The sequence below is a fragment of the Nematolebias whitei genome, chromosome 21 (assembly GCF_014905685.2).
Source record: "Nematolebias whitei isolate Nwh7 chromosome 21, NemWhi1, whole genome shotgun sequence".
In the NCBI taxonomy this organism is placed as follows: Eukaryota; Metazoa; Chordata; class Actinopteri; order Cyprinodontiformes; family Rivulidae; genus Nematolebias; species Nematolebias whitei.
Genome location: NC_056518.1, coordinates 24,743,042 through 24,769,384, shown reverse-complemented (window position 1 = coordinate 24,769,384; position 26,343 = coordinate 24,743,042). Strand labels below are relative to the sequence as shown.

The 26,343-nt window shown below is 37.0% G+C and overlaps 1 protein-coding gene across 1 annotated transcript in view; it reads left to right on the top strand.

Annotated features, from left to right (window-relative positions):
• ralgapa1 (Ral GTPase activating protein catalytic subunit alpha 1) overlaps positions 1-26,343 on the top strand; it is a 71,338-nt gene that overhangs the window by 19,073 nt on the left and 25,922 nt on the right. Inside the window, exons 24-44 of the mRNA XM_037694951.1 lie at positions 128-321; positions 407-505; positions 641-796; positions 1,973-2,101; positions 2,227-2,352; positions 2,849-2,907; positions 2,987-3,095; positions 5,455-5,565; positions 6,859-6,927; positions 7,019-7,156; positions 7,248-7,431; positions 8,853-8,971; positions 9,083-9,202; positions 10,260-10,893; positions 11,151-11,266; positions 11,793-11,917; positions 16,421-16,492; positions 16,636-16,759; positions 17,590-17,745; positions 22,529-22,687; positions 24,357-24,484. Coding sequence (XP_037550879.1) covers positions 128-321; positions 407-505; positions 641-796; positions 1,973-2,101; positions 2,227-2,352; positions 2,849-2,907; positions 2,987-3,095; positions 5,455-5,565; positions 6,859-6,927; positions 7,019-7,156; positions 7,248-7,431; positions 8,853-8,971; positions 9,083-9,202; positions 10,260-10,893; positions 11,151-11,266; positions 11,793-11,917; positions 16,421-16,492; positions 16,636-16,759; positions 17,590-17,745; positions 22,529-22,687; positions 24,357-24,484 — 3,127 coding nt within the window. The remainder of the gene's footprint in view (positions 1-127; positions 322-406; positions 506-640; positions 797-1,972; positions 2,102-2,226; positions 2,353-2,848; positions 2,908-2,986; positions 3,096-5,454; positions 5,566-6,858; positions 6,928-7,018; positions 7,157-7,247; positions 7,432-8,852; positions 8,972-9,082; positions 9,203-10,259; positions 10,894-11,150; positions 11,267-11,792; positions 11,918-16,420; positions 16,493-16,635; positions 16,760-17,589; positions 17,746-22,528; positions 22,688-24,356; positions 24,485-26,343) is intronic.

The window sequence follows — 26,343 nt, the reverse complement described above, 5'->3', positions numbered from 1 at the left end:
CAGTACAGAAAATTAAATATTTTATATAAAACAAATTGAGATCTGGGAAAACACACACATTGTTCTTACTTGGGATTCAGCTTTAAACGATGCAAGAATCCCTGATTGATTTTTTGATTGCTTCTAGAAACAAGCGAGTTCCCCACTGAGGACTGCAGTGTGATGGCAGGCGGCTCTCTAACTGGATGGCATGCAGATGTTGCCACAGTTATGTGGAGGAGGATGCTGGGTATCTTGGGAGATGTTAATGGCATCAAGGACCCAGAAATCCACGCTCAGGTCTTTGACTATTTGTGTGAACTGTGGCAAAACCTGGCCAAGGTGAGAACTGAGAAACAACTATTTAAATCCCATTTTTTTTGCGGGATTGAATAGTAAAACTTTTTTTTTTTTTTTTTTTTTTCAGATTAGAGATAATTTGGGCATTTCTCTGGACAACCAGTCGTCTCCCCCACCACCTGTTCTGATCCCTCCTCTCAGAATCCTCACCCCTTGGCTCTTTAAGGTTAGTGTGAACTAGAAGTCACTGGAATTCATCATCTTTAAATTCCCAGATTCAATGGAAATTGTTCATCACACAGTACAGAAATACAAACCTATTTATGTGTATGCTCTGTTTTTGTCCTCTATCTTGCTTAAGGCCACCATGTTGACGGAGCGTTATAAGCAGGGGAAGCTTCATGCCTACAAACTCATCTGCAGGATCATGAAGAGACGGCAAGACGTTTCCCCAAACACAGACTTCCTCACACACTTCTACAACATCATGCACCAAGGACTGCTGCACCAAGACCAGGTTTGTGTGTTTGATTATAAATATCATCAATGACTACTTGATATTTTAACTGCACAAAGAAAAGTAGGTACAACAGTGTCTCGTTTATCGCAGAGGTTATGCTCCAGACACATAAGTGAAAAACTGCAAAGTAGGAACGCTATATTTATTTTAGTATTTATATATATTTTAAGGCTTTAGAAACCCTTCCCACACTCTTGAAATGTGCTAATCTCTTAAACCTATGTAATTTTAACAACATACGTGTATGTACTGCACAGTAGCTATTTCAAATTTTATATGGGTAATAACCAGCCTTGGTCCGGTTCTGATGGGCTCTCTACAGCCGTTGAGCACCAAGACACTTTTTGAGAGAGCCGGACCTTCGGAGAGCCAGTACAAAACCACTCAATGGTCCCGATCGAGTCCAAATAATTCAGAGGGATCTGGATGATAAAAGTCCCAGTGAGCTCCGGAGAAGAAACTGGAACTCCAAGCAACGCTTCCCCGCTTGAGAGGCTGGCAAGCAGCACTCAGCTTGACCAATGAGGCAGGAAGTCCAGTTCTGGTCCAATTCCCGGTTGGTTCCGTACGGCTCTCTGCATCCACTGAGCACCGATGTCACTATGAATACAGACCAAACTTTTTCGGCTTGCATCAAAACTTTCCCTCAATTTCAGCAGAAAGCAGCACTGTTGGCTTCTGGGTAATGTAGTCCTTTTGACAGGCTATACAGTGTAGGCTTATTGAGAGAAAACTACAAAATGTCGGCGCCTGTCTGAAGTATTTATTTATTTTTTGTTAACTTTTTACTGTATCTCGTACTGTCCCAATCCCGTGAGTCATATTAAAGTTGACAATCGTGTGTCGTGTTAAATCTTTTTTTTTTTTTGTACAATCTTACTTTGAAAAACCACGAAAGAGCAAGTCCACAAAAGTCGAACCGCGAAGTACCGAGGGACTACTGTAATTAAAAACAAAATAAAATCTTGAACTAGTGTTAAGTCCAGAAACAAACTCTGAAGATATAGTTGTAATAATTCTATAATTAATTGTAAATAGACGAACCCCCAACTTTTGCATTGGACGACGATGGCTCTAACCACTCAGCCACAGCTGCCCTCTGTAGGATCTGTCAGTGTTGTAAAAGCATAAAAAGTCTTCATGTGTTTGTGTTGATGTATGTTCTCCATACAGGACATTGTGAACACCATCATCAAGCACTGCAGTCCGAGGTTCTTCAGTATTGGTCTACCTGGTGCCACCATGTTGATCGTGGATTTTATCATTGCAGCTTCTAGAGTCACGGCCTGTTCGTCTCTTAATGTAAGAGAATTATTTTGCAGGCATTGGGTTCACATTTCCTCATATTTTCTTACTATTTTGCTTCTTCCCTTCTCTTCAAGGCTCCAAGAGTTTCTTACTATTTTGCTTCTTCCCTTCTCTTCAAGGCTCCAAGAGTGGAGGCCCAGATCCTTCTCGGATCTCTGGTGTGCTTTTCCAACTTTTATGAGGACCTTGCTGCTCTCCATCCGACCACAGCTGACGTGGTTCTAACAAAGTTCCCTGATGTCAAGGTGGATGTTAACTGTAAATCTGACATTTGCTGCACACATATCCCAAAACGTTGATCTCTTTTGTGCATAAAGCAGGTCAGCCTTAATTTTGTATCTCCTGTCTGCTGCCTGTAGGGGATCTCAGAGCAAAGTATTAGGTTAATGTCTCATCAGATATTCCTGAAACAGCTCGGGGCTGTGGGAGTAATGTTGTTTTTGTTGTTGTTGTTGCTGTGTAAGCAGTTAATGCCATGCGTGGCAGCACCTCAGGTTCTCTCTGGCTTCATACGAGCCAGAAACTTGTTTTGAATCACTAAGCGATCATTAACTCCCAACTGAAAGGATGGGACCGGTGAATGTGTTCATATTTTGTGTCTATGCAGCACTACATATCAGTTTCTCATAGTTTTATAACTTGCATGAATGTCTGTTCATCATACACACCAGTTTTACAACATACTCGGTTTCTATTTGATTTAGTGAATTCACAAACTAATTTTGGACGTTTGTGTTTTAGGAGCACATAATCAAAACCATCTTGACCTCTGCCAGGGATGAACCCTCTGCTCCTGCTAGGTAAACTTTGTATTTTAATGTCTGTAAATTGTTTTCATTAAAGAGAACAGTTTGCTCATTGTGTGTTTGTTTTGGTCAGGTGTGTTGCCTTGTGCAGTCTGGGTATATGGCTGTGTGAGGAGTTGGTTCATGGGACTGAACATCCTCAGATTAAAGTTGCTCTCAATGTCATCTGTGTTACCCTGAAGGTAAGTCACGGCTTTACAGACAAAAGAAAGTCAGCTACCGTATTTTCTTATACGTCGCTCTGGAGTATAGGTCGCATCAGCCAAAAAATGCCTCATGAAGAGGGAAAAAAACATATAAGTTGCTTCGGAGTATAAGTCAAATTTATTTATAGGTGTATCTCACAAAGTGCAAAAACAGACATTTAATCTGAAATAACAATAACACACAGACCATACCTGGGATCCTGGACAGGCTTAATTTACATAACAAGCCAACGAGTCCAACCAGCAAGTTACCGGTAAATTCACCAATTTCATTCAACACCACTGAATCCATTGAATTCTTCATCCTCTGTGTCGCTTCTGAACAACTTCGCCAACTCCGGAGGAAGATGGTGCTGGTGTAGCAGAAGAGGAACAACATGTATTGTCAAAAACCTAGAGGGCCCTCTCGTGGCTGCAGATGTTTATTACTGTTTGGTTCCTGTCAGTATAAATGAACATTTAACGTGTCAGTCAAAAATTGTGTCACGAATAGGGAAAAAAAACGTAAATAAGTCGCTTTGGACTATTAAGTCGCAGGACTGGCCAAACTATGAAAAAAATGTGATTTATAGTCCGAAAAATACGATACATCATTTGTAAAATTCTAAACATAACTTGACGTTAAAATAATTTAGCTATAAATCAACACTTCAAATCAGCTGACTGACATCGTTTGATTAGACACCATGTTTGCTTTACTGTTACTGTAATCCAGTGAAATTAGAGCAGATTATAGATAATCAGAGAGGCTGATGACTGATTTACTGATGTACACAACACAATCTAAACAAATAATGAGTTTAAACTTACCAGTATTTTCTTCACCACGCTTCATTTCTTTTAAAGATAAATTTGGGTTTAGTCCAAGTAAAAATCTCAGAGAGACATATAAATAGCTACCATTTTTGTAAATATTTTAATTCTTTTGTTAAAAAAAGTTGCTTTTTTGTGCACTTTGTGCAACTTCAATAAGATTTTCAAGTCATTTTATTAGTGCACAAGATATTCATAATTTATACATAATCCTGTGAAACTGATGGATGTTATTATAAATTAATATTTCTAATCTCAACCATGAAATCCCCTCTTTTAAATTCTATTTGAACTATAATTATTCATGGTATATGTGATGTTACTAATACTTAAAATACAAAATATGAAGAAAAGTTTAAATTTTATTTCTGTTTAGTGCACCAAAACAAAGACTAATGGTGGTGTGGATGTTGTTAATATGCACTTGGTGTGACGAAAAATATTGTTGGAGATGATTGTTAGTGTTGGTGAAATTGTCTCGGTTGTTATTGTCCGTTTCAGGCGTCTGGACCGAGAGGCCTTTGGATCAGAATAAAACTGTCCAACATTTACTGTCTGATCCAGAGCCAAGTGGCTCTAGATAGACACACATACCTTTTCAACCTTGGAGTCCCTCGCTTGTGTATCGGCAGCCAATCGCCTGCTAAGACACTGCAGCAGCTGACACACACTTGCATTCATTTGGGAGTAAACCCTGGACTGTAAATATGTTTGGTTCTTCTTCAAATGGGAGACTAATCCAGTGGGAATGCTGCAAGCTGTGTCTTACACACACATGCATAAAACATTCACACACACTCCTGCATATAAACATTTGTCCACTTCTGGATCTCTTGCCTTCGTAGCAGCAGCCAAAAGCCTCAGCCATGGGCTCTGTGACATGTACACACAATTACACACACGTTCACAATGCTTGAGCAATTATTTTTTCAGAGCTGAGCCACTTCCTGTTGACTGTATTGTCTTCCAACCTTCGATCAGCAGTTATTTTTGTTTTCCCCAGACTATGGTGCCTATATTAAACAGTGTGGGTTTTATTGTTTTGCAGAAAATAAATACCTTAAATAGGCCGTGAGTGTAGTGAATACAACTGGATAGTTGAAAAATAATAAAACTTACTGTGTACAGCGCATGCACAACTTGCTTTATCTGTATATGAGCAGCAGAAACAGGAAAAAAAAAAAACGACATCTGATTTTATTTTAGTTTATTTCTTTCTGAAAATGCTAAATATATAGAATACACTTTATAACGTGTATATTCTGATTTAAAATGTATTTGTTTTGGTACAAATTATTTACTGACTTATTATTTTTAATGTATCTTTTTACATGGACTGATTATTGTTTAATGAAACAGTTTTAACATTGTTGTTTAAAGTCTCCTACATTAGGATGTGAAGTAGTCTTGTTGTGCCATTCATCCTCTCTCTCCTCCTTCCAGGCTTGTTTGTCTCAGCAGATAAGATTACGAGGGATTTTACTATAACTTCACTATTCATACGTCTTTTTTTATTTCCTAGTATCCTAATAAGAACGTAGCTCTGGCGGCATCAGACATCCTTCACCTTTTGATCAGCTACGTGGATCATCTTCACAAATTTCCCCCTGAAACTCCAAAGAAGATTGTAGAGGTAAGTTACTCCAATTCTTGTTTAAATACATTCAAATACAAATTAAATTGTTATATTTGTCCTAATAAGTAAAAGAGGTTTGTGTGAATTCAGGTTTTTAAGTACAACTTCTGGCTTAAAACAAGCAGCCAAATCTCTTTGAGTTTGTTTTTTTGTTTTAACGTTGCTTTGTTTTATAAGACAGAAAAATATGTAAACCGTGTAATTTGTAATTATTATTGTAGTTATTAAACATCTAGCTAATTCGACAATTACTTTTCATTTAGCATAAAAAGTTTTGATTCCATAGGTTTTGCAAGGGGTAATAAAAAGTGTTGGAGATTGACAACATCGGTGTCTCAAATGTTCGCTTTTTACTTATTTAGCATATTTTTTCACAGAGAGAATCTGCTCCACAAAATTTATGAAAAGTTTTTCAGACGCAGACTGTTTCATTCTGATGATGCTGGTATTCCTCAGTTGTCTGTGTCAGCCTACGCTATTCTGACTTTTATAGCATTAGTTCTAGCTCAAGGTGGCTGCATGTTGGAGCAGCTCTGTTACTTTCATTCTGGGATGTTGCGTTTGAAAACTTTAATTCCTCTTTTTTTCTGGATGTAAATCACTTTTTTTTGGGATGATTATTTCCTCTGTTATCAGATGATGTGCAGCTTGAAGAATTTTTACTGAACCTTTTTGCTTTTGGACATTTGTTATGATACATAACCATGATAAAAAGGTGTTTTTTACAATTGGGAGCAGCTGATTAACAACTCCAAAGCTCAAATCACAAATTAGTTAAAAAAGGAGGTGCCGTTGATGCATCCCCATCTATTTGGCGGAGGTGCCTGACCGCCAAGATCCTGGAGCTGGTGGGAAACGTGGCTCGTGACTACAAGAAGACCAGGATCATCCCCCGACACCTGCAGCTGGCTGTCTGCAATGACGAGAAGCTCAACAAGCTGTTGGGAGGAGTGACCATCGCTCAGGGAGGAGTTCTGCCCAAGATTCAGGTGGTCCTGTTGCCCCAAAAAACCGAGAAATCCACCAAGTTCAAGTAGACTGATCAACATCTGCAGCCAGTTTCCTCAGATCTGCTCTAAGATTGACCACTACAAGAGATCCTTCCTGCTCACATCAGCATCTGTAACAACTTTAATGAAACCAGGATGATTAGCTGCAACATTTAATTTCCCTTTGGGATTAATAAAGTATTTTTGAATTTAATTGAATTAAGTCTGTGCCAGTTTTATGCCTTGTATGTAAATTGTTTTTCAGAACATGATCAACGATCTCTTGATTGTCTCTCTCCAGATTCTGATCGCCACCATTACACACTTGTTGCCGAGTACAGAGTCCTCTCCTCATGAACTGGATAAAAGGGTAACGTGTTTATATTTCACATAAAATAAGTTTTACATCCCACATGTGTTATAAATTTGTATCTCAACGTTTGTCTTCCTGTGTCTTGCAGCTTGTAGTTTCCCTTTTGTTGTGTTTGTTGGACTGGGTGATGGCTCTTCCTCCAACGACTCTCCTCCAACCCGTACAAACACGAAGTCCACCTGAGAGGGATCAACCCACCAAAACATTACTCAGCTGTATTTACAAGGTATATAACAGGACCAGAAGAGTTCTTTTTACCTGTGTTGATCAGTAAGACTTTCATTAACCATCTTTTTGTCTTTCTGATGTGTGTTTAGGTACTTCATGGTTGTGTGTATGGAGCACAGTCTTTCAGCAGTCCCAAGTATTTCCCACTGCAGCTGTCAGACCTGTCAAGTCCAGATTACGACCCGTTCCTGCCATTAGAGTGCCTCAGAGAACCAGAGCCTCTGCACAGTCCGGACTCTGAGCGCTCCAGCAAACTGCAGCCTGTCACCGAAGGTAAGTAATCTAACGCTGCAGGCACACTCACAAGGTTAGGGCTGGTGTAATGAGCCAATATGTTTTCTGCACATGCAAAGTGATGCATCGAAACACAACACAAATCCACAAAATCTGTTTACAAGAAGGTATGTGTATGTATGGGAGTCGATCCATGTGAATCTTTCTTGTCCCCTGCTGTGGTCCACCAGAACTCTGAGAGTCAACTAATGACTGATTCACCCTGGTAGACCACGTTCTCTCTTCTCTTTTCTTCTCTTCTTAGTTTTTTTTTTTTTGCTATTGTATTTTATTCTTAGGTTCTGTATCTTTGAACTCATCTCACAATCATTTAACTTTCCTGTTTCTCTGGGCTGGTTTTGCCTGCCCGTCCTGATCCACCCCCCTGAGGATAAACGAGTCACTGAGAATGTGATCAATACATATCTGTACTCTGCGTACAACCTGTCAATAAGGAGTTGTTAGGAAGTCTGTGTGTGTCACTGTGTGTGTAATGTTGATTAACCAGGATCTTCTGACAGCACAGTGTGTGATGGCATTGGCTTCCTCTCAACGGGGTGTTCAAACTCTTTCTCTCTCTCTTGTTACTCCCAAGTTGTACTTGTTAACTTTGACCATAAATAATATCTCGTAGCCCTTTGTTGGAATAGTACTTTTTCTTTTTTTATATACTTGTAGATGCAAATTACCTCTGCTAATAAAATAAATATTTAACATTTTTGTATGTTTTTGTAAAAAAAAAAAACATATTTGGCTTTTATTCAGTGGCATTTATAAAAGTTATATTGTGGACTGTATGTCAATTTTTCGGACTGTAAGGCGCACCGGATTATAAGGCGCATTAAGCGAAACAAAACAGTCAGATAAGTAAAACTTTATTCAACTCATTCACAATAACTCTCAACATTGTTCAGTTGTACCACATAAAATCAGTTTGAGGTTAATAAGCCCATCCAGAATTAATACATAAGGCGCATTAAGTGAAACGAAACAGTCAGATAAGTCAAAATGTATTCAACTCATTCACAATAACCCTCAACATTGTTCAGTTGTAACACATAAAATACAAAACAATACACATTTTTGAGCACCATGTACCACGTAAAATCAGTTTGAGATCAATAAGCACATCCAGTATTAATACATAAGGCGCACTGGATTATAAGCAAATTTGTCAAAGACAAATCTCCATTTCATTGAATGTTATGGACAATAAAGTTGAATTGATTGATTGATTGATTGATTGATTGATTGATTGATTAAGGCTCACTGTCGATTTTTGAGAAAATTAAAGTATTTTAAGTGCACCTAATAGTCCGAAAATATGGTAATCTTAAACTTCATTGCCTGGTGTCTAATCTTGTTTTTCCAATCCTAGGAAATATATATTTAATTGAAATGTGTTTTGTTTTTTTCTGGAGTTCGCAGCCGTATTCAGCAAGGCCTCGTTTCTATAGCAGCCAGAACAGTCATCACCCATCTGGTTAATCATCTGGGACACTATCCCATGTCTGGGGGGCCTGCGACTCTGTCCAGTCAGGTACTGTGAATGTGTGTGTTGGTGTGGAAACAGTACCACCAGTATAATTTCAATATGTGGTTCAGTTACTCGACAAGAAGAGGAATTTTATAAAATGTGTTGTTTTTGCAGGTGTGTGAAAACCAAGACAACCCTTTCTGCGAGAGTGCAGATCTCGGCCCAGAACTTTTCAATTCACCCAACGTGCAGTTTTTAGTTCTGAACGGCGCCACGCTGCTGTCCGTGCTTCAGGTAAGCTCAGCAGAACCTGCTTTCTTTGATAAAAACTCATATTGTTTGTTTTTTATAAAAAAGCTGCATTTGGTATTTATGATAAATTTTAAGTATATATTTTTAACCTTATTGAATGTTGTGTCCAATTTACACTTGATTTTTAAGATTTTCCAGATTTATTGGAGCTAAAAATATCCAAGAACATGTTATTTATATTCTCACACAAGCCTGTAATAATTGCTAACTATTATTTATTATTGGAAGTTTCCACTATTTTATGCTATTTTTTTAATATATTTTAAATGTAAACGAGTCACCAATTGTTTAAACTTGGAGGGCTGAACGTCTCTTTTTCAACTTTGTGTTGATTAATTAGTATTTTAGTAGTACTGACGTCATTATATATGGAAATTGTTAAATGTTTACTTTAGTTATCAATATCTATTGTCAATACTCCTCTCACTCTACCTTGTATTTTCTTCTGTAGAGAAAATACAAGATGGATCAAGTTAACAAAAATAAAAGTAAAAGGTTTTCTGTTGACCCAGAGTTTAGTTTGTTGTCATCTTTTGCTGATCTGACTCCTTCAAGTCCAGCAGAGCGATGTGGTAGAAGTATTTAGGCTTCATAAAAAGCTTTTTGAATCTGGGAAGAAAACAGCCAAACTTGCAGCTTATCTGCAGAATACTTTTAATTCTTAAAAATGTACCTGTTTAAACTACCATTGTCCAAATTTAGAATTTTACTGTAGAAATTCCTGAAAATATGTTTGCGTTAATGCATAAGTGTTTCATAATAAATATTTAGTTGCTTTAGTTTAGAAGTTTCTGCAAAAAATACATTCTAATAGCATTATTGTTTATGCAAAAAGAACATTTATTGGCTTTAATAATATATTTATAAAGTCAATTTGCTGTTGTTTGTTTTTGTGTTGTTAGTAGAAGTAGTAAATGACTTCAGGGAGATTTCAGTTTAGTTTACTGTGGATTGTGTTAAAGGTTCTGCAACTGAGTTTTTGCATAAAATTTGTTTTAATTTGAAGATTTTAGTTTATACCATGTTTCCTGTTGTCCAGATCGGATCAGAATCCGGTGTACCAGGAGGTGGAATGACAGCTGGATTGTCTTCTGCACCTGCTTGTGTTCGTGTCATCATTCGAGATGTTGCTGGAAAGCACTCCTGGGACTCGGCCGTCCTCTACGGGCCTCCACCGTGCTCTCCGAGCAGTCCAGCGCACACGCTTTTTGCACAGACACAGTCGCCACACGGTGCTAACTTTCAGCTCCACAACCCACTGGGAGGTCCGCCGAAGAAGATGGAACTGAAGGAAGAAGGCAGCGAGGGAGATGAGCAGGAGGAGGAGGGAGAAAAAGGAATGGAGAGTGACGGACAGGAGTTTCAGTTAGAAGGGGAGCTGCAAGGAGAGGAGAGGAAGATCGGTGATGAGGAGAAGGCAGAGCCAGGAGGAGATGGTGAGGAAGAAGAAGAAGAAGAGGAAGAAGAAGAAGAGAGGGGGCAGGAGGAGGCGATGAGAGAGCAGCTAAGTGATGGGGAGTCAGGCTCAGAGCAGCTTCTAGCGCCACCGCTGGCTAAACGTGTGTGTCGCGAGGCAGTGCCGGCATGGGATTCGCTGAAAGAAGGAGATGATGCTTTGGATGAAATGCTGCAGTACCTGGGATACTCCAGTCCTGAGTGTCTGCAGAGAACAGGTACATGTTTTCCTCTCTTCTGTAAATATTTTTTCAGTCTATAATCAGCCCACAGACTCTGGTTTAATTATCAAAGCTCATCATTTCATACATTTTGATGGTCAAATAAGACCAGCAAGCCCTGCGTAAAGTAAAATAAAAAGAACCTGGCTTGTGTCAGAGGTAGAGAGTGATTAAAAATTCTGAAAGTAAACTATTTCAGCAGCCCACACTTTAATTGTTGAAAACTAATTTTGGCTCTTCGTTGATCCTTGCAGGCATGCCGCTCAACATCCCGGCTCCTCCTCCAACGTGTGTTTCAGAGAAGCAGGAGAACGATGTGATCAACGCCATCCTGAAACAGAGCGCTGCAGAGCGAGAGTTCGTCCTTCATGTGCGTAATGCAGAGACTCTTTATGAGTAGAAGTAAATTTTTCATGAAGCGGAAACATGGCTACTGAAGCCAGAGAGAAGAAATGTTAGCAAGTTTACTGTTTGGCGTTAGCTGCTTAGCAGTAATGTTAATCTTGTAGTAAAAACCTGTGTAATCCTTAAATATGCATTTATTGTTACCCATTTTTTTCTGCTTCATATAAAACAAATCATAAATAAGATGTGAGCCAATGTTACTTTTCCAGATAAATACTAGATTAATTTCAAGTTCTGTAACTGGTGTTTGCTATGATCATAAGTAGCAGCAACATTTGACAAAAAGTGAATATAGTTTAAAAAACTATGCTGACACTTTGAGATGAATTTGCAGGAACGCGTGTGTTTTTGGCCTTTTTAATCAGGTCTGATCATATTGACACAGTCTCATTTTAAAGATAGCTGTACGAGCATCAGCGTAACTGCTTTATTTTATTTATGTTGCATGTCTACTTTTAAGTGCATTAAACTCAAATGAAATAATGTTTCAGAGAGGTGAGGAGCTGAACATGCGGGCAGTGCAGCAGGCTGAACCAGAGACTGAGACCCCACAGTCTGCCTTCTACTACTGCAGGCTGCTCATCAACATTCTGGGCCTCAACTCCTGGGAGAAGAGGTATTAAATAAACCCACAGCATTTCCTTTGGTAAAAAATGTTAAAATGTGGTATTTTTGGTCAACTTGTATGTCTTCTTTCCTCATGCCACATTTGAATAATAACATATTTTGCAAAAACAATCAGACTTATAGGCTAGTAGAGATTGCAGAGCTTTTTGGTTATGTCAATAAATAAATTATAGATAGAATATACTATAACATAGCTATTCAATTGCTCAGAGGGCCACAGTTACTGAGAGCCAAGAGCTCAGGGGCTGGACATCCAGCAGTTATTGTCATAAATTAAGCTTATTTTACAGTTTAAAATCTAGTTTTATTTAAAAAAAAGAATCCATTGGTGGGCCGAACTGAGCTCACCAGTGGGCCAGATTTGGCCCCCAGGACGCCAGTTGAATAGTCCTGCACTATAATCTATGGTTTGGGCAGAGGTGTTCAAATAAAAAAATATAACAGAAAAAGGACTGCATAATGTCCCTTTAAAAAACAAAAACAAAACAGTTTTAAACATAAGTTTTAGCTCACATCTCAAAACATACAAGTCAAATCATACAGCTTTTATTTTTCCTACAAGACAGCTGTTTACAATAAACTGCAGCAGTGTTTAATTTATACAGCTGACTCACTGTTGGGTACGTTAGATTGTTAAACCATTCATTTTATTGTAACTGTTTGCATAGTAATTTGCAGCTAAATTATCAGAACAATATAAAAAAAATCTGTAAACTTGTGAACAAATTACAAATTATAGTTAGCTCATTTTAAGCTTGATTTAAATACACCACAAGTTGACGTGGCAGCAGGTACCTTAAAGGAGAATAAAGGCAATAAAATGATTTGCATAGTTGAGTTTATATCACTGGGCAGCAACTGTTGGAGACTATTTTGTGACTCAAAACTGTGAGAAAATGAGCAACATTTCTGTTGCAGTCTCGTTGAATTCTGAGCATTTGCAACGAAGTGACTGCGGTCATATTTTGAGCAGCCAGGTTTTTAAAATCTCAACCTTTTTTGGAGTGTATGTGTTGCAAAACTATTCTAGGCTGTGCACATTATTTTGTTGCCCACCTCCGCATGCATCACACCTGCCTCAGCCTGCTTTTATCCCATCTAGGCAGATTTGATCTACCGGAGTACTTTTTTGAAATCAACATTGGCATTGATCAGTTTTTGAAAATATATTCTTTATCACTGTTTTTAAGTGTTTTTAAGACTTTTTTAAGACTTGGACATTTGGGGCTATAGTCTTACATGCTTCCTGTCAGAGTAGAGGCTGGATACACCCTTGAAAAAAATCAAGGATTCGTTTGAGACACCCGTGATGAAAAACTCAAGCACTGAGATTGTGAGCTTCTACGACTCGCGCGAGGAAAACCGAGGATGGAGACAGTTTTGAGATTTCCTTGTGGATGCTGTTTGCAAATTAGTATCCAGCAGTTGCAGCCCAGTGGGGGACAATCTAAAAATAGCAGTGGTGCATTCATGGATCAGAAGAAAATCCAACAATTGTCAGTCAGGTCATCTGGACAGTTTCTTTTTTTATGCTGAAATGTTTCACCTTCCATCCAGAAGGCTTCATCAGTCAAGGAAACACACCTGTCCAGATGACCTGACTGAAAATTGTTGGATTGTATACCTGGATTATTGAGCATGGACTTTGTTGGATCAGAAGAAAAGTTTTTGGAGTTTCAGTTAATCTGGTAAAGTTACAAAAAAAAAGGTTGTTTGATCGCCAGCTGTAATATTGATGCATCCTTTTGCCTAACCATCATTAAAATATACTAAGTAATGCAAAATTCTTACTTTTATTTTTAAACCAAGTGAATTTTGTGCTTTGCAGGGGTAATTTTTTTTTTATCCTTATTTTCTGAAGGGTTTTTCTTAATGTGACGTTAAGATGAAGATATATTTTCCTACTTTGCCTGAGTTTTTAATTAATTTCTGGTTTTGTTTGTGTCTGTGTGTTTTTGTGAGGCATGCGTGGGATGTAGTCTATGATTTTCAATTCTCCCTAGAACAAACCAAATGTTTGCTTAATGCAAATACAAAAAAAAACCCTGAAGCATATCGAGCTCATTAGACACAACGTTTTTCCCATTCACATCATGCAGCATTTCATCTTCTCAATGACTCCGGACTGAAACGCACAATGTCGATGGTATCACTTTAAATGTGGCTGGCCAGCTAATGGACACTCATCTCTCTTTATACTTTATCCAGGGAATTACACTTTTTGCATTCAGCCCACACAATGGACTTCTTAACACAGTGCTCGTGTGTGTGTGTGATAATGAGTTTAGTGCTCTATTGATCAAACTCAACCCATTTGGAGTTTGAATAAAAAGCTGTCGTTGAAGAAAGGCATGATTGAGAAGCGAATTGGAAAACAAGATGAATCATGTAGATGCAGAGTCAGAAAAATAATGTAAAAAAATCATAAAATTGAGCCACTAAGGTAACAGAAAATGAAATGAAGGCTCAAGAAAGTTGAGCATAAGAGGGGAACAAGAGATGGATAAATCTGAATGAAAGAAAAGATTCCCTAATCATCTGTTTCTGTCCCCTTACGTCTCTCCAGGTATTCATATGGGGCATTACAGTCGCCAAGATACTGACAGTCTACATGCACAGTGCGTGCATGTGTATCCACCTTTTATGCTTTTCCCTATAATCTAGGGTGTAAATGGAGTCTTTGAGAGCAGAGAATGAGGCCATTACCAAGTATGAGTTTAATAAAGAGCAAATTGCTCTCTCTCCCTCTTTATCTCCTGCGCTCTCTTCCTCTTTTACTTTTCTCTAAGAGTGAAAAGAACTATGCGTCATTATCAGTCCGCGCCGAGCCTCACCGCTCCAGTTTTGGTTTTATATCAGCGATACGGAGGTTGATGGCCGCTCGTTGGCACTTTTTCAACGACCTCTGAGCGAGTTTTTCTGCATGAAAAGCTTTTGTTTTCACTCAAAACGCGACCCCTCTTTTTTTTTTTTTTCCCCGCAAAGCCTGAAAGTGTGGAAGCTGCGGTCAGACTTGTTGCTCCATTTGGCTTTGCATGGTGAATCTAGAAAGCTGAAGCTCATGTTAATGTATCAGCTTTCTTACTTGTATACATTTTTATTAAAAAATAGTGCATTTATCATTTACTATATGTCATTATTGAATATTTATAACATTAACCTTTTGGTTTATTAACCCAAGGGACAGGGTGTGAACGCACAGATACCATGCTTAAACAATTCAACCCTGATTTGAGACTGAAGAATAAAAGAATAGACCTAATTTAACTTAAACAAGCGACAATATTACTGAACTTTGTCAACAACAATAACAGCATTAAATCAGCGGTTCTCAAACTTTTTGCGTTATAGGGGAGAAAAGTTTCAGGAACCCCCTCATAACCCTCGTGTTTATTAAATTTACTTCAATTTGTCTCTTTAATGCAATGGAAATATTTGTGTAACATAAATACTTAAGACCTGTTCTTTAATAGTGTTAGTACAATTTTTATACTTTTAAACATGGGGTATTTTTCATCAAGACACACTTAATTGACAACATTTGTAATTTCACCTACCAAAAATTACAGTTTTGAGAAAATTAACAGCATCAAAAACCACTTTAAAACTTTACCTATTCACGTAATGAACATAATAAATGTATTGCATCTTCAAATTATTACAGAAAATTCTTTAAATAGAACTGAACAGAATCATAACTGCGTTGTAATTCAGGGGATAGGATTGTGGAATTGCCTCGATATCACTATAAAAATTTCTAAAACAATTTATATGTTTAAAAATATGATTAAGGTAAAGTTGTTGGAAAGGTGTGGTGCCAGTGAAGGATGCCTAATGGTTTTTTTGTTTTCAGTGTGGAGATTTTTCAAGTGCAGGTTGTTGTTTGTTTGTAGTTATTTTTTAAATTTTTTAATAAGGGGCAGATATAAGAATTTTTTTTCTTCTTTCTGCACCATTTTCATTCAATGTTCTTTTTTTCTTTTTGATGAATTTGTTTTGTTTATTTTGTTTCTTTTAACTGAATGAATAAATAGAAATAAATAAATAACAGCAGCAGTCATACCAAGTAACAGGGCTTCATTTGTAAACTGATCGATGCCAGAAGGGGAAACTCCCCCAGAACATTTTGCATAAAGTTAATGTGATTTTCTGCATTTTTGGTGTATTTTAACAGATTGTTAAACGTCTTGTTTAAAAAAATAAAATAAATTCGCAGACCCCTAAGCACCGGCTTGCTGACCCCTGGCGGTCCGGTGACCCCAGTTTGAGAACCACTACATTAAATAACTTGTTATAGATAAAGTTTCTAATGAAGCATTTTTTACACTTTAAATATCTGCCAACCGTGCTAATGGGTCTTTTGTAGATAATTTTTTTTAGAGATTTTACAAGTTTTAAGGCACAAGATTTGCTCATACACTGTACGTATAAAGAGGTTGAGAAACGGGTTTTAAATACAAAACGTAATGATTTGATCACCTGTGTCTTACAGGAGTAACTTTCATTTGCTGAGGAAGAATGAGAAATTACTAAGGGAGCTGAAGAATTTGGACTCTCGGCAGTGGTGAGCACTTTTACCCATCACTGCGTTCTCATTTCCCCGCCAACTTTACATTACTCATTTTTCATGTAGGCCAGCTGAGCGCTGCCATTTCAACTCTGTTATTACCATGTTGGCCATTATCATTTTCTTTTTTTGCCTTTCAGCCGTGAGACTCATAAAATAGCAGTATTTTACGTGGCTGAAGGTCAAGAGGATAAACACTCCATATTAACAAACACAACAGGCAGCCAGCCTTACGAGGACTTTGTTTCAGGACTCGGCTGGGAGGTAAATTTACACTTACTCACATATGCTACAGTATTTTGTAGTCTTTTTATTGCTAGGTAGTTTCATTAAATGTGATTGCTTCAAATATATTATTAAAAAGTGTTAAACTGAGTAAATATTGCACCATTTTGCTGTATCGTTTTTAATAGATTTATATGGGTCTTGATGTTTTTTCTAGCCTGTTATAAAACGGTGGCATTTTGAACTAGTTCGAGATTCAGCATGTAATATTTCAACATTTGTTCCAAATTATAAATGTTCAATTTAACATTGTGATTAATAAAATTCACCCTTGTAATGATTTAAATACAATTTTCTATTAATTTTTTATTTTTTTTATTTTACATATTTTGGCATTCATGATAAAGCAGATGTCTGAATCAAAGTAAATGTAGGTCATATATATACATATTAAAAACCAGACAGTTGTACTCATAAGCTGTTAGCTTTTATTGGTCTAATTTTAAATGACCTTAAACAAAAAGACAGATCAATGCAACAAAAATGAGCATGAAACAGAAAAACCTGATAAGACATTTAAACCACAGAAGCAGTTTTTTATACTTTGTCATGTTTGTAGCAACAAAACATTAAAATAGTAAAACTAAAATACTATTGTTATCTGGGCTCTATCACATCTGTTACCTACGTTTATTTTATTTATATATAAAACACTTTGAAGAAGAAATAATTGGGCACGCCTCTATAAGCACAGAACTATTTTCACTACACAATTATTTTTAAATTTTAAGTTTTCAGTGAAGAGTCAGGACATAATTTGTGCCTGAAGGTGGTGAGTGCTTTTCTAATCCATACTGTGTGTGCTTTAGGTGGACCTCACCACCCACTGTGGCTTCATGGGAGGCCTTCAGAGAAATCGCAGCACGGGTCAGACGACGCCTTACTACGCCACCTCCACCACTGAGGTCATCTACCACGTGTCAACACGCATGCCTCATGATCAGGACCAAAACCTCACTAAGAAGGTAACAAACCAACACCAAGACAGTGCTGACCTCATGTTCCAGAGACATTTTGGGATATACTTTCTCCTTCTTTCTTTTTCCTAAGCTGTAGAAGGAATGACTCATAAACATTTTAGAAAAAAAACTAGCCCTTTACAGAAACAGCATTACGTCTTTGTGATAAATACAAATAATGAGTATATCCTATCGTATATCTTTAACGATGTATTTTCACTAAAACGCTCCTTTATATTGATTCAAAACAACTATTGGCAGAAATTGACAAATATTGTGCCATTTTACAGTAATATGGTTGACCTAGTAGCTTATAAATATTTAAACAAGACACAAGCCTGAACCACTGCAATTTTATCAAACAGATACAGTAAACGGCAGGAAAATTGGATTTATCATCCCTTTTTTAGAAGACAGAATACATCATGAAGTAAAAAATGCAGAAAGGACGCTGTCCAGATGTTCCTCTCTGATGTTCCTTCCACCTTATCTGTTGTTTTCTTCAGCACTGAATCCAAACAAGTTAAAGGAAACCGATTAAAAGTGTAAAACTTCTGTTCTCTGACACATTCAACTGCTTCCCTATTTTGCGCAACACAAAGTGCTAATTTTAGGCATAACAACATGTTATTATGAAAAAACTTCAGAGGGGCCAGGAATAAAGCAACCTTACTACCTGTAGATTGAAGCTGTTGCACATTCTGATCATTCTTGATTCAAAGTACCGTATTTTTCAGACTATAAGGTGCACCGGATTATAAGGCGCATTAAGCGAAACAAAACAGATATGACCAGTTTTATTCAACTCATTCACAATAACCATATAAAATTGGTTTGAGGTCAGTAAGCACAACCAGAATTAATACATAAGCCACTCCTGATTATAAGGCTCACTGTCTATTTATGAGTAAATTAAAGAATTTAAAATGTGCCTTATAGTCTGGAAAAATACGGTAACATTGTCCTTCAAATAGCAGGAGGTTAAACACTTTCAGCAGATGAGAGGAATCCTTACTTTTTTCATATCTCCACAAAAAACAGCCTCAGACGCTCACTGTATGTGTTGCAGTTCATCTTGATGCCGTTTTATGTTCGAGTCTCAGCAGCAATCGTGTGCGTTTGTGCGCGTTAGGAGGCTTGTATCAGTGTCTAGACGGGCAGGTTTTATTGTGCGTCTATATCTGCGTTTGTGTGTAATCACACCTGTCAACCCTCAGGCACTGGGTGCCCTGCACATGGCCATAATGTCCTTTTAATCAGATCATACTTCCTGCTTCTCGGCCTATCACATGGCTTCAGGCTCCTGATTGGATTACTGGCGTTTGGGCCGACACCATCCGTCTCACTGATCAGCTGATGGCCCCATGCATAGTCACATACACACAACCCTAAACCTGTTTAGCACACGTTCACAAAAGGTTTTATTAACATCAGTCTGCACAAATAACCACATGACTAAATTTGTGTTAATGCCAGAGAAAGACACACAGACAGAACCTTACGAACACATCCAGATGCAGTTTGACAAATGCGTCCACAAATAGGTTAAAGCGACGCACAAGCACATGTACATACTGGCAGACATTTATATCGTCTATCATCCTGCCACACTCGCACTAACACAATCAGTTTAGTCCTTCGCAGGGCTCTTGTCCAGGTTTCTCTTTATGTGACGCAGTGTTGTCGTAACACATCCGATCAAAACGTGAATAAAATGTCTAAAAGTGCACCACGTGAACTGATCGTAACATCGGAGGTCACGTTTGATCGTCTACAAATGTTTTTAAAACACCTTTACTCGACACCGAAAGACATCCTTTGACATCAAACTGCTGTTCATCAGTCACTCCTAAATCACTGCGTGCACAGTTTTAGATTCTCATCTTCTAAATGGAATCGTAGAAAAGCCTACTAGTTGTAAGTCATCGTTAGTTTTATGAGTTGCGTGTTTCTACCTTTCAACGATTAAATTGCAACATTATGGAAATATCAACCTAATGTCTCACAAGTCAAACTATATAAGATAATGAGTGAGGTAACTTTCAAATATAAATCACAAACGCATTATTTTATGAACACGTGTGAAACTAGCTGTTTTAGTAAGGCATGCTGTGTTGTTTCAAAATTGTGTGTCATCCCTAGGCCTGTTACGATAACAAATTTCGATTGTCTCATAAATTATTGCGATAAATCATATTGTTTGAAATTTGACAATAATTAGTAATTATTGTCAAATTTAAGAAGAAATATTGGTTAATATGTTTTGCATGTAGTACCTTTTTTTGACCACCGGATGGCAGTATGAGACTGTTTGAACTGAAGGATGGATAGTGAGGGAGCAAGGAGCGTGTCCTTAAGAAAAATGGGAGGGAAACCCCTTGACATGACATGGGCCGTCTCTCTTTTCCTTTTTTTTTGGTTCTCAAAATGGCGGATGCTCGGTGTGGTTTGAGATCTTTAGCATGTATTTTTCACAGAAAGCTTTTAATAAAAAATAAAAAAAAAGAGTAAACAACTTCTCATCTTCTTTTTACAGAGAAAAAAACATTTTTACACGAAGGCACGGGTTTCAACCGTGAATTTTGGAGCATCGACAAGACAGTTTTTTTTTTCCTGAGGTCAGCCTGTTAGCTTAGCTTGTATCTTAGTTTCTCAGCTTAGCTGCTTTTAATGATCCAAAAACATGATTTTGGATGGTTAAAATGGATTTTAAAGAGAAAAGAGAAAGGGAGGGGTCAGTGAAAAGCACTGGAGTTGAGCTTTTTGTCATCCAGTGTCTTCAGTAGAAAGAGAGACACGACGAAACGATAAAGCCGATAAATGAAAATGAGGTAGATAATTTTAATTTATCATGCAATAAACTGATTTATTGTTTATTTCGACAGGCTTTGTCATCTCTGATCGCTTTATAATTTACCTCTAAGCTACCAGATTTATTGTACTATTTGTTTGCTCAAAATTATAGTAAACGTGTGTCTCAGTTGAACTTTTCCTTAATAAATGCACTTTAATGGTCAAATCAGCTGCATTTCGCCTGGGCGGCGCAGTGAAATGCAGCTGATTTGACGTTTGCTCCAGGAGTTCTGGAGCGAGATAAAGGTGGCTTGTTATGGCAAGCCAAGTGTCTCATTAATAGCCAGTCTTACCTATTAATTTGACACTTGGCTTGCCATATTAGTCGAGAGCCCTCTAGCGGCTGAACATGGTAGTGTTCAATATTTTATTCAGAATTAATGAAATCTTCAGATCTCAGCCAAAAATTGGGTTAAAAATATGGGGGTAAAAAAACGTATATTTGTCACTTCAGCGTATAAGACGCAGGAATTGTGCAAATTTATGCAAAAAGGTGTGATTTATACAGCAAAAAATACGGTACTTGTAATCTTTTAAAGTGTTCTTGATAGAAAATTTGCTGTCTTTCTGATGGAACTTCAAATGTTTTCTTTGGACTTAGGCTGCTTTTTCTATGTATATGATTTTTTTATAAGATACACATTACTTAGCTATGAATCATTTAGGCATAAATAGGCAGCTAAACTTGAGGACAAGCTAGTGTTGTGGACACATAACAGAAAGCTTAGCAAAGAACCAACTATATTGGATTTGTAGGTTCTTTGCTAACACCAGCCTGTCTCAAAGACCCACTTTGTTCCCAGTTTGTATGTTGAATCTATGACATCAATCAAAGACATTACAGTTTTACATACAAAAAAGTACTATTTTAACGCTAACAATTTGACCGGGCTATTGGCTAAAAACTTCATATATAATAAAAATATTTAAAAAAGGATGACACATCTTTCAAATCATGTTTCAGGTATTTTCTGATATATATATATATATATATATATATATATATTATTTTTATTTTATTTTATTTATTTATTTTTGTCTGTGCATTTTTTAAAAGACAAGAAGATACTGTTTAGATACTGTTCTTCTGCTGGAGATTTTTTAGCCTTCACTTCTGTTCAAGTTTCTGATTTTTACCGTTTTTTGTCCCTGTCAAACCAATTTATCATTACTATTTTTATATGCATTCATACAAATTTGAGCACATGTGTTTTTGACAGACTGCTAATGAAAATGTATTTAAAAGTTTAATAATGTTTTTTTTTTTTTACTAAATTGTTTCAAAGAGCAGATTAAGACCATTAAAAGTTTTTAAGAAAATCTGGCAACTTGGAAGCAAATTTATAAAAATGAGGACTTTTGCACACTTGTACTACCGGTATACAACAGCGACTTTATACGACATTTATGATTGTTGCTCATATTTAAAAGGAAATGGCATTCAGTTTCTCTTATGGTCAAGACTGACATTCATCTCCAAGTGTTTGACAAATCAGACAAGTAAGCTGCGCGGGGAAGTAATGTGTGTGTGCGTGTGTATGTGTTGGCAGACATCAAGGTTAATGACTGAGCTGTCACCAGCTTTGACTGGAACCTGCTGAGTGAATGTGAATCTCACACACACATCACTGTGCAGCATTACCCATAATCCCATCCGTCTTCCAGCTTGTACTTCATCTTTCCAGGGCTTCACTCAGTCATGTCGTGGACTCTCCATCTTCTCACACTCACTCCATCACACTCAGGGCCAGCTATGCCACGTACACACGCACCTAAAATCAGAAGCCTTGAGTTTTGATGGATACAGCTTGTCCAGCTCTTTGTTTGAAGCCTTTGTTTTCTGTTTATGTATCAAATAAGACTGGTGCTGAATGATTTTTTGATTCTAATATTAATTCTTCTTCTTTCCATTTGTCTTCACCTTCCCTCGCTTCAGCTCCGACACCTGGGCAACGACGAAGTCCACATCATTTGGTCAGAACATTCCAGAGACTACCGACGGGGAATCATCCCCACTGAATTTGGAGATGTGTTGATCATCATTTACCCCATAAAGAACCACATGTATTCCATCCAAATACTCAAAAAGCCAGAGGTAAAAAAAGAAAAATATTTTAGAAAATCAAAAAAAAAAAAACCCACCATTTGTCCATATATTCTGGACCGTTATGGAGTTTCTTTGCATATCGGTGTTTCCTTAGAATTTCATGAAACACTGCAGGTTTAAAATCTGGGACGTTAATTAATCCCCCACAGCTCTAATCAGTATTAACTGGACAAACCACCATTAGTGAAGCTGTAATTGTTGTGAAAATCATTGGCCAATCTGTGTAATTGTAGTGGCCTGCTTCAGAGGGTGCATTTCAGCCTCGGGAATTTTTATCCAGGAATCTTGGTCTTTTTGGGGCTTCATCTACTTGGTTATTCTTTTGTTTCAACCACTGGGCTCAGATATTAAACAGAGCTCTGAAAGGAGAACCTTCAACCCAAAATGTCAGCACTACAAGAAAAGTAGTACATTTAAGATTAACCTTTCGCTTGTTGCTTTAAGAGTTTGGGGTACCTAAATAATTTGGATGGTCGAGTGTTTTTTGGATCAAAGAGTTTATGAGGAAAATCTTTGAAGACCTTAAACACCATCTAATGTAGTTAAATCTACCGCAAGACTTGTAGATATGTACAAAGTTTTTTATTTGATTATCTCAGGGGCTTCATCATCACCACAAAACAAATGGCCATGGATTATAAAATGTAGTCAAAATATTATTTTTTTATTGCTAATTATATTTAATAATATATTTTTTAGTGTTTTCTTAATCAGTTTGCTATCTTAGTTTGGCAAGATGTCATATGTGTCACACTGTTGCTCTAGGAGCTACATGGATCTTATCAATAATTAAATAATGTGCATTTTATTCTCAAACGTTAAGGTCACATTATGTCAGAAAACAGCTTAAAGATATCAATTTTAGTCCTCTCGCAGGGCAAGCGTTTTCTACTGAGAAACACTTTTCTATTATAAACCGGAAGATTAAAGCAGGAAATCCAATTTGGTGAAGTTTGATCAATAATCAGCATTGTTGTTAAATAATTTGTTGCCATTCTATATTTCAAATGGTAATAGAGTCTTTATTTGTAAAGATTGTGAAAGTTGAGGAGTCAGTTTGTGTTTCCAAGCATGAATTTATGTTGACTACACAGAAATGCAGCCAGGTTTACCAGTGATCCTGGAGAACGTCTTGCCCCGAGTCGTTTTGATCTGGTTAATGTATCGGTCTAAAGCACACAGACATTAATGCCACAGCACTGATGGCATAACTCTATTTCAAACAAGACGTAACACAATAAAAATCTGCTTTTTTTCTCTATGACATAGATACCACAGCACTAATAACATAATCATATTCTCTTTCATTCATTCTGCAAGGAAAATTATTGAATTATCAAGAATCCAAGAACAAGTTAGATAAGATATCGCTTCTGTTGTCGTCCTGAAAGCCCATGTATTCGACCATAGAAGGCATGGCTTTGGGACCTGGTCTCCAAACAAACTCAATTAGAGCTGGACATTATTCTCTTTGGTGAATTCCACAAGCAACGTATTGAATTAAATCAGAAAGCCATTGGCTGAATCGAATATTGTATGATTAAAAAATCTGTTGTCTCAGTTATTATTTGACTTTTAGCCTCCAGAAAGTATCCTTTAATAAATACATGCTTTCTTTGTATAATCTGGCAGATTGAGTTGTTGACTTCTTTTGTAGGTGCCATTCTTTGGTCCTCTATTTGATGGTGCTATTGTGGATATGAAGATTTTGCCCACCATGGTTCGAGCCACAGCGATCAACGCAAGCCGGGCCCTCAAGTCCCTCATTCCTCTCTACCAGAACTTGTATCCTTTGACATCATCAGCAGTCAGAATATGAAAGATGTGGGTCAAAAGATTGAAGGTAGGCCACTGAAAATTATTCTTCCATCCTGCATCTCTTCTTGTCCCAATATGTTTTTTGTTGGTTTGGTGGTAAATCAAAATTATTCTCTCATTTTCTCAATCATGAGATATTTTAAGTTTATGCTTTAGAGCTCTTTAAATACACCTTGCGCACATGCATCACATTAGAAAGCTACAACTTTTGTGATTTATTTTAATGTAAACTATTGTGATTAATTGGTCACAACTGGTTCAATAAGCTCAATAATTTGCAGAAAAACAGCTGAAATTAGCTTAAAACATGCTGAGTTTTTGCTGAAATATAAGAACATGCCTAAATTAGCATAAGAAAGCAGTAAGAACACATTTGTTGAATTAGGTTTAAATAAGCAGAAATGAGCACAAAATTAGGAAATTAGCAAAAAAAAAGTTAACTAAAAAAGCCTAACTTGGCAAAGAACAGCTGAAAAGTAGCTGAAAAAGCAGAAAAAAAGCTTAACTACCAGAAAGAAATGGAAATAACTGAAATTAGTTCAAAAATGTTAAATTAGCTAAAAAGGCTAACATTAGCATAAACACAGCTAAATAGTAGCGAACTAGCAGAAAAAAAGCTGAAATTAGCAGAAAGATGACAGTAGCAGAAATTGCTACAAAAAAACTTGAATTTATCTGAAAACAGATTAAATTAGCTAAAGAAATGCTAAAAAGCTAGCTGAAAAGATAGAACAAATAAGTTAGCAGAAGAAAGCAGAAAGAACACATTGTGCCCAATTAAACTGAAAGAAGCAGAAATGAGCACAAAAAGGTGGAAATTATCTGGAAAAAGTAGAAATTAGCAACAAAAAAAAAAAAGCAAAAAAAAAAGCGGCAAAGTAGCTAAAAAAGCAGAAAGAAGCTTAATTTAGCAGACGGAAGTGGAGAGAGCACAATTTTGCCTAATTAGGTTGAAAGAAAAAGAAATGAGCACAAAAAAGTGGAAATTATCTGAAAAAAGCAGAAATACGTTTTAAAAAAAAAAACAGCTGAAAAGTAACTAAAAAAGCAGAAAGAAGCTTCTTTCTGTTTAACATGACATATTTTTCAATCATAATATAATTCAATATTAATTTTCCATCATTTAGGAAAATCTTTATAACGCACTCTTATTTGTGTTCATATCAATTTTAGAACAAGTTTAGATAGAACATTAGTTTGTGGTTTCAACTACAACAACTACAGTTGTGGAGTTTTGACATCACAGTCCTCCACACATTTTAGGAACATCAATTTTCTGCACGTTTTTCAACTTTAGCTGTTTATTTTCAGATTTATTTTCAGCAGTACCATGTGAGAAACAAACTCCAACTTGTGATCTTCAACAGTGATTACAACAAAGTTCTCAAGTTTCCACCCAGAGTACAACACTCATCTTTAAAGTTGGCTCTCATTTAATCTCAGCTACACACGTGTAAAGTACAAACATTCTCATAAAAACTGCACCAGCAGGTTTGCAAGGGTCTAAAGTATTCAAAGTTTGATTAGGTTTTTGTTTTTAAAGTAACTGCATGAATTATCCTGATAACATGTGTAAAGCTTCTAAAAATGTGTTTTGTGGGTTTTACTTTCCTCAAAGTTGCATTTTGTGTATTTCCTGAAATCTTTGTTGCTCTGCTTGAGGATTCAGCCTTCAGCAATGTTTGGATGTCCTGGTTGGAGTGTGAAAGAGTTGTATTTATGAAGTGCTAAATATCAAGTGTGCGTTTTTATCGTGCTCCACAAAGCACAGAAAGTTAGGATGGTCGGTGTGTATTGGTGCGAGCATCAAAAGTGTGAAAGAAAGG